Raw genomic sequence first — 9,157 nt, 5'->3', positions numbered from 1 at the left:
TGTACAAGCTACACTTCCACTTATTACTTTACTATGTTTTGTTGAAAGGATAAGCTTTTAGTCTTTAAACTCTTAAAAATATTAGAAACAGTAAGATTAAACTCAAGTACACAATGTCCTTTAAACTATTCTGGAAAATCAAATTTTAAATGGCACAAGTCACAATGAGTAGATGAAGCTTCCCATATGTCAGTGGCAGGCTACAGAATCATGAAGAATGAAAAAGCAACAAAATTGAAATTTGAAGTATCAAATCCATTCTTCAGACATCTTAGTTGGAAAAAAATACTCAAATTTTCAAGAATCTTGAATTTTTTTCAGGACTATGTTATTTAATGCTTGAAAACAACTGAAGTGTTGACTAAGGCCCCAAATATATTAAGTGCCTCTCTTGAACATGAGTAGATTGATACTCTTACTCCCAAGTTGGCAAAGGCCCAATGCTTTTATAACCAAAGGCTTTGAAGGACAGCAGGAAAAACAAAAAAACCTTACAGAATACCTAATCACATGTGGCTGTTCACTATTTAAACTTTCAAAGAATTTAAGTACTTGAAATGATACTCATTTAATAAAACACCCACACAATGACAAGAATGAGACTTTAATCAGTTTTAAGTGGAGTTTATAACACTAAGAGAGAAAGGGTTGTTAACAAACACAATAACAAACGGACATCTGATTGGTATGAGGCATTATCCTGTACACATCATATTTTGTTTTGTGTATCCTCAGTGCATAGCATTTACACAGAGCCACTGCTGCACAGCACAAGAGTATCTGAAGAGGCTGAATCAGAGTAAGGCTGTTTAACAGACTGAAATTTTTTAGTATATATATTCTATATGAAAACAGATTGAACTTTTGAACTGGCAGGGTAGAAGGTAACTCTGCCAAACACTGTAGTTAAAAGCCCCCACTTTAGTGCACAGTTCCACCCCTTCCATCTGCATGCATGACACATTAACAGTATTTAAAGGTAAACGAGGCACTTTGTGGCAACCACAGCCATCGTTATGAACATATTGCACAAATTTTCTAGAACTAAACATGTAACTTGTACCCTACTTTTATTTTTTAAAGCTGAAACATTTGATGCTGCCGGTAAACTCCACTTAAGTTTATAACCTGTGCCACAGCAAAGAATGGTGATGCTATTTATTCAACTACCCTTTAATAATTATGGCAAAAAATGTTCAAGAGGAGCTACAGAGGACTTGGGATGGTACAGGGCCCAATAGTAAGCTTTCTTAAAAGTGATGCTTTCAAGTAACTTCAGACATGTAAGCGGCTGCACATCCAAAAAGTCTAAGTAAGAAAACATTCCAGAAACTCAAAGAGATTACCTACAGAATGTATTTCAGGCTAATTATGAATACTGTCATAAATAAAGTTTTAATTAGGACTCGAAAACCTTTCAGTCATAGCAATTCTTGTCAAATTCTATGGGGATGGTAACTGAAATAAAGGAGAGTAGTTATGTATAATATATATTTATATATATATAATATATATATATAATGCCATTTTTCCATTTCCAATGACTACACCATAAAATGTAAGCAAGGCTTCTCAAAAACATTGAAACATTCAAAATCAAAACCCTCATTCAGACCTTCACATTCCAAAGGAAAAATAATAACAGTGCAAAAGCCCATTATAATGTCATTATTTATGACCTAGCCCTCCATGTTACACATTGGAACAATACAAGTTATGTTTTAATATATTGTGCCCAAAACTGTAACAAATAATAGTATTAATAACTACCTTCAAAACATGAATAGTTGATTTTCATCTTAGTCAACAATTTTCAGCGTTTATGAAAGACAGGTGGCATATAAATTTCAATGAAATCTTAGGAATAGTTGCCCCTAACTTACCAATTTAACTTAATGAACATTCAATTTTCTATATATCAAGGTTTAAATATAAATGTGTAAATCCTAAGAGCTTTGTTAAAAATCTAAAAATTTACTTGAATGAAACTGACGAGTATGGAAAATATGTCAACATTTAATGAAGAATATTTTAGATGAAGTTCTGCCTAATCTATTTACCATCAAACTCTAAATGCTGCTCTAGTAGGTCCTATGCAATCTGTATCTGTAAATTAACTAGGTCACCACAGCTAGTGAACAATTTCAGCACCAATAAGTTATTGAAGGCGAGATTTTACACGATTAAGAAATAAATTGGCTAAATATTTAAATGTTTCAAGGTCAAGGTGTAATTTGAAAGACACCAAATTTATGGGGAAAAATTCTTTTTAATAGTATCTTCACATTAGCTTTATAATAGTAGTTGTACTTTGCTTAAAATCATATGCAGTCTGGGCATATAAAATCTATGACATTTAAGAAGTGAAATTGAAGTCCTAGTCCTAACTCTACACTACGAAAAAATGATTCAACACTGCACATCAAAAAAAAGTCTATCCTTTCAATAGCAAATTGAGACAAGCATTATGTGGGACAATTTCTACTGAAAAAGTAAATGCCTTTTTATTTGTGCAGTGTTGAAATTTTACTGCAATTCTAAATTTCCTTTTTAACACAAATAATGTCCTTTAAATATAAACATTATATGTATTCAGTATTCAAGTAAAATCCCCTAACAGTTAATGACATTTAAAAAATGTGCAAAACTGCAAAACTCATTGTAATAGAATGTGTAAGGTCAAAATGGTGGAACGGCTGACAGCTATTGGATTGAGTAAGTGCATCATAAATCTTTAAAGAAAAAAAAAACGCTTACTGTAGAATCTCAAATTGAAATTTCCTGTGCAGCATTACAATATATTTTATATTTAATGAGAAAAAAGAAGTTTGCAGGCAGCACATGAAGCATCCACAGCAGGTATATGATTGAAAAACTAATAAAGTAAGTTTAAGTTGTTGACTGATGTAGCTACTAATAGCATCTGACTTTTAGCACTGGCCTTGATTACACAGGAGATGGAGCGGTCATTACAACTGAGAAAACATATTTAATAAATCATTGTCAATTTTTATGTTTCAAGCCCATTCTTTGTTGATAGCCTCCACATTTATATGGTTAAGTCATTGTTGCTGTGTTTCTTATCTACAACCACATTATTTTTATATCCCTTCATTCGTGGACTTTGAAGACACTGTGGAAGGTTCATTCCTGTACCCCAATACAGATTCACTCCCTCTAGCTGCCTTTTCTAGCACCAATATGCTTTAAAAAAATAAAATGCACAAACAACAAGCAGTGACAGCGGCCAATTCCTCAAATGTCCAGATTAATAACTGTAGCATGCTAAAGAAAGGTGCGTGTAAATAGCTGGAGATGGTATATGGTCCGGAGTCCAGCATACAATACATGCCTTTCTGAGCATTCCCTCCATTCCCCTAACCCGAACACATGCATTAGAATGTAGCAAAACCCTCTAGGATCTCCTCTCAGCCAACTGCAGACTTATCTGTTGCCACGAGTGCAAAGGGGTAGGATGTGAACCTGTACATCACAAAGCTCTTCAGCCACTTCAGTTGGTGACGACACAAAATGAGAAATTCCTACGTATACACATCAGTCTGTCTCCACTTTTTATAAAACTGGAATAAAATGGGAAAGTGCCATCTTTATTTATCGTAGTTGAATTTTAAATGTCCTTTTGACACAAAAAGGTATATACATGACACAGCTACACAACCTTTTTTCAACTGGACAACAAGTGTCAAAACCCTGTGGATGTATAGGGTAAAACAAGATTGGTCAGGAAAAGAGAATTGTTCCTATAACTGGTAATCTGACACAATGTCCCTTTGCCATTAAAAAAAAGGTCCAATTTCAGTTTATTCAAGTTTGTTTTCATGGTGTTTTAATCCCTCTTGATAAAAAAAAAATTCAGACTTTCGTAATTTGTGTATGCTGATCTTCATCAAAAGGTTCATTCTCTGGATCAGAGTCAGTGGTGTCAGAGTATCTATAATGATCAGGTTCATTGTCACTAACATCTGGTGTTACAGAAGTTGAACTGCTAGCCTCTGGATTTGATGGCTCTTCCACTGTTTTTGTGAAGTACAGCTTCACCTAGAGAAAGAAGAGAAAGATTCTGTAAGTGGAATATCCATAAATCTGACTAATCTCAAATATTTAGCAAAGATACATATTTTTTGTAGATTCACTTTTTAAGTACTATGATTAAACATGGTCTTTAAGAGGCAGCTGCCTTTTAAACCCTCTTCTCAGGATTTTCTACATTTTCTTTCTTTTTATATACTAAAAGATACACTGGGACGTTAGGACACTCTTTAAATAAGCATAAGTTGCAAACATCAACTAAATAAGTCTACAAAGGAAATACACTGAGACTGAAATTTAACAGCAGTTCACATATTTTCAATCATAAAACTCAATTCACAAATAGCTGAGTTTTACCAACTACCTCTGTCTGAAACTCAATGTGATTTGTGATACTTACAACATAAAACAAATACAAACATTACACTATGCAAAATACTGATCAACAATCATGTTTAGGATCCCTTTAACCTTAAAAACTTCACCTAAAGGGAGGAAGAAGGAAGTTAACATCATTCAGTGGTCTAATGGACCAAGGACATTTACAGACACAGCTGAAATTATTGTCAAAACAGCTCTATAAGGCAGACATTTCTATTTTAAAAGAGATGAAGCTAAGACCCTGGAAAGGTTAGGGAACTTGCTAAATTAAAGGCCACATTATCTAGTAGGTAGTGGATGTGGAACTTAAATCAGATCTGACTTCAAATTCCTTGCTCATTTTATCGATAGTCCCTCACATATTCTCCAAGAGTCATTACCAATTCTCTCACATCCAACATCCACTCCATCAGCAAATCCTTTCAGTTTTACCTTCAAAATGCCTAACCTGACAGTTTCTCATTACTCCTCACTGCCACTAGTTCAAGAAACCAGTCTCTTAACTAATCTCCAACAGTGTAATCTCCATTCTTGTCCCTTTCTACCTACTTTCTTCACTAGTCTGTATTAAAAAGGACTGGACAGCGTGAACTTTTAAGGACAGAATTCAGATTATATCTTTCCTGAACCAGAAACACTTCAACGTCTTCATACTCAGTGTACTTTAGTCAAAATGACTTCTTATCTATAGCTCCTTAAATATAACAAGCTCATTCCTGTTTCAGGGCTTTTGCATCTGCTCTTCCCTCTTTGCCCAAATATTTGTATAGCTCACTAATTTGATTTAGCCTGACCGAATGTCACCTGCTTGGACAGGCCTTTTTTAGCCATCCAGCTAACATCAGGATCATTTTCTATCCCATCTGTTTTACTTTTTCATAGCACTTAACATCATACGATATTTGTTTACTAATCATTGAAATAGGATTTATTTGCAATCACAAATATAAAGCCCCCAGTAATATTAAAACAAAACAACATAACTAGAGAAAGTCACACTAAAGGCTAACGATTAAGGAAAATGTAGACCTAGAAAAAACAAAGTAAATGAAAACCTATGAATTTGAAAAGAAACTTCTAAATTCTAAACATTTGAAAGAAATGTAAGATTAAAGGCACTTAATACTGAATCTATTTCACTTAAAACATGTAGTTTCCCATTATTTTTATTATTACTAGCAATATTCTTACAAGCTATCGTTGAATTTATGTTATAAAAATGGAATGAAGCAGGTGGCGGAGCCAAGATGGCAGCATGAGTAGAGCAGCAGAAATCTCCTCCCAAAACCATATATATTTTTGAAAATACAACAAATACAACTATTCCTAAAAGAGAGACCAGAAGACACAGGACAACAGCCAGGCTACATCTACACCTGCGAGAACCCAGCGCCTCAAGAAGGGGGTAAGATACAAGCCGCGGCCCGGTAGGACCTGAGCGCCCCTCACCCTAGCTCCCGGGGGGAGAAGAGAAGTCAGAGCAGGGAGGGAGAGGGAGCCCAGGACTGCTGAACACCCAGCCCTAGCCATCTGCACCAGAGCGCAGACACACAGTGCGTGGGGTGCTGGATACAGGGAAATGGGACAGTAAAACCTGCGACTGGGTCACCGCAGTTGGCGCCCCTGGGACAAAGAAAAACAAGTGCTTTTTGAAAGACTTAAAGGGACAGGGACCCCACAGATGAACGGAAAAGTCCCGGGACACTTAGCCCAGCAGCTGGCAATCCCAGGGAACTCCGGGAGCCATGACCCCCAGGGTGGCAGCACAACTCAGAGGCCCCTCATGGAGATAAACAGCCTCTCACCCATTTCCCCTCAAACGCCACTCCGCCATAGTGGAGCAGGAGCCTGAAGCCAGCCACGCCCACAGCAGCAGGGCAGATATTCGTTCACAGCGGCTGGGCAAGAATTAGAAACCCGTCTGCCGCAGCTGCCCAGCATAAGCCACTAGGGGTCTCTGTTCTCCCAGGAGAGGAAGGCTACAAACCAGCAAGAGGGGATGTTCTCCCAGCCAACACATGCGCAAGCTCCACACAACTACCTCTATTGCCATGAAAAGGCAGAAGAATTTGATACAGACTAGACTAACCCAGACATCCTCCCCTCAGAAGGAATCTGGGGAGATAGACCTAACCAAACTCCCTGAAAAAGAATTCAAAATAAAGGTCATAACCATGCTGATGGAGCTGTAGAGAAATATGCAAGAGCTAAGGGATGAAGTCCGGAAGGAGATTACAGAAATGTAACAATCTCTGGAAGGATTTATAAGCAGAATGGATAAGATGCAAGAGGCCATAGATGGAATAGAAACCAGAGAACAAGAACGCATAGAAGCTGACGCAGAGAGAGATAAAAGGATCTCCAGGAATGAAACAATATTAAGAGAACTGTGAGACCAATCCAAAGGGAACAATATCCACATTATAGGGGTACCAGAAGAAGAAGAGTGAGAAAAAGGGACAGAAAGTGTATTTGAAGAAATAATTGCTGAAAACTTCCCCAAACTGGGGGAGGAAATAATTGTTCAGACCAAGGAAGTACACAGAACTCTCCACAGATGGGACCCAAGGAGGACAACACCAAGACACATAATAATTAAAATGGCAAAGATCAAGGACAAGACAGAGTTTTAAAGGCAGATAGAGAGAGGAAAAAGGTCACCTCAAAGGAAAACCCATCAGGCTATCATCAGACTTCTCAACAGAAACCTTATAGGCCAGAAGAGAATGGCATGATATACTTAATGCAATGAAAGAGAAGGGCCTTGAACCAAGAATACTGTATCCAGCATGATTATCACTTAAATATGAAGGAGGAATTAAACAATTCCCAGATAAGCAAAAGTTGAGGGAATTTGCCTCCCACAAACCACCTCTACAGGGTATTTTAGAGGAACTGCTCTAGACGGGAGCACTCCTAAGACTAAATAGATGTCACCAGAGAAAATAAGCTAAATAGATGTCACCAGAGAAAATAAAATCACAGCAAAGAAAGCAGACCAAACAAATACTAAAGACTAAAAATAAAATCAACTACCCACAAAAGCAGTTAAAGGAAACACAGAATAGCGCAGAATAAAACAACCAACATATAAAGAATGGAGGAGGAGGAATAAGAAGGGAGAGAAATAGAGAATCACCAGACAGTGTTTATAACAGCTCAATAAGCGAGTTAAGTTAGACAGTAAGATACTAAAGAAGCTAACCTTGAACCTTTGGTAAGCACGAATCTACAGCCTGCAATGGCAATAAGTACATATCTTTCAATAATCACCCTAAATGTAAATGGACTGAATGCACCAATCAAAAGACACAGAGTAATAGAACGGGGAAAAAAGCAAGACCCATCTATTTGTTGCTTACAAGAGACTCATCTGAAACCCAAAGACATGCACAAACTAAAAGTCAAGGGATGGAAAAAGATACTCCATCGAAAACAACAGGGAGAAAAAAGCAGGTGTTGCAGTACTAGTATCAGACAAAATAGACTTCAAAACGAAGAAAGTAACGAGATAAAGAAGGACATTACGTAATGATAAAGGGCTTAGTCCAACAAGAGGATATAACCATTATAAATATATATGTACCCAACACAGGAGCACCAATATATATGAAACAAATACTAACAGAACTAAAGGACGAAATAGAATGCAATGCATTCATTTTAGGAGACTTCAACACACCACTCACTCCAAAGGATAGATCCACCAGGCAGAAAATAAGTAAGGACACAGGGGCACTGAACAACACACTAGAACAAATGGACCTAGTAGACATCTATAGAACTCTACATCCAAAAGCAACAGGATACACATTCTTCTCAAGCGCACATGGAACATTCTCCAGAATAGACCACATAATAGGCCACAAAACAGCCTCAGTAAATTCCAAAAGATTGAAATTCTACCAACCAACTTTTCAGACCACAAAGGAAAAAACTAGAACTAAATTGTACAAAGAAAGCAAAAAGGCCCACAAACACATGGAGGCTTAACAACATCTCCTAAATAATCAATGGATCAATGACCAAATTAAAATAGAGAAATATATGGAATTATTGGAATATTTGGAATTTATTGAAGCAATATATGGAAAGAAATAACAACACAAAGCCCCAACTTCTCTGGGATGCAGCAAAAGCAGTCTTAAGAGGACAGTATATAGCAATCCCGGCATATTTAAAGAAGGGAGAACAATCTCAAATGAATAGTATGTCACAATTATCAAAATTGCTAAGAACAAATGAGGCCTAAAGTCAGCAGAAGGAGGGAATAATAAAGATCACAGAAGAAATAAACAAAATTGAGAAGAATAAAACAATAGAAAAAAAAAATCAATGAAACCAAGAGCTGGTTCTTTGAGAAAATAAACAAAATAGATAAGCCTCTAGCCAGACTTATTAAGAGAAAAAGACTATCAACACACATCAACAGAATCAGAAACGAGAAAGGAAAAATCACGATGGACCCCATATAAATACAAAGAATTATTAGAAAATACTATGAAAACCTATATGCTAACAAACTGGAAAACCTAGAAGAAATGGACAACTTCTTAGAAAAATACAACCTTCCAAGACTGACAAAGGAAGAAACACAAAATCTAAACAAACCAATTACCAGCAAAGAAATTGAAGCAGTAATCAAAAAACTACTCAGGAACAAAACCCCCAGGCCAGATGGATTTACCTCAGAATTTTATCAGACATACAGAGAAGACATAATACC

The 9,157-nt window shown here is 36.6% G+C and overlaps 1 protein-coding gene across 2 annotated transcripts in view; it reads right to left on the bottom strand.

Annotated features, from left to right (window-relative positions):
- Positions 1-588: 588 nt before the first annotated feature.
- The window catches only part of PTEN (phosphatase and tensin homolog), a 98,086-nt gene continuing 89,517 nt past the window's right edge, over positions 589-9,157 (bottom strand). For both annotated transcript variants that reach the window (XM_017660895.3, XM_017660896.3), the window contains one exon: positions 589-4,059. In XM_017660895.3, the coding sequence (XP_017516384.1) occupies positions 3,874-4,059 (186 nt within the window). In that variant the 3' untranslated portion in view covers positions 589-3,873. The remainder of the gene's footprint in view (positions 4,060-9,157) is intronic.

The sequence above is a fragment of the Manis javanica genome, chromosome 7 (genome assembly GCF_040802235.1).
Source record: "Manis javanica isolate MJ-LG chromosome 7, MJ_LKY, whole genome shotgun sequence".
Taxonomy (NCBI): domain Eukaryota; kingdom Metazoa; phylum Chordata; class Mammalia; order Pholidota; family Manidae; genus Manis; species Manis javanica.
This window is presented reverse-complemented; position numbering and strand designations above follow the sequence as displayed.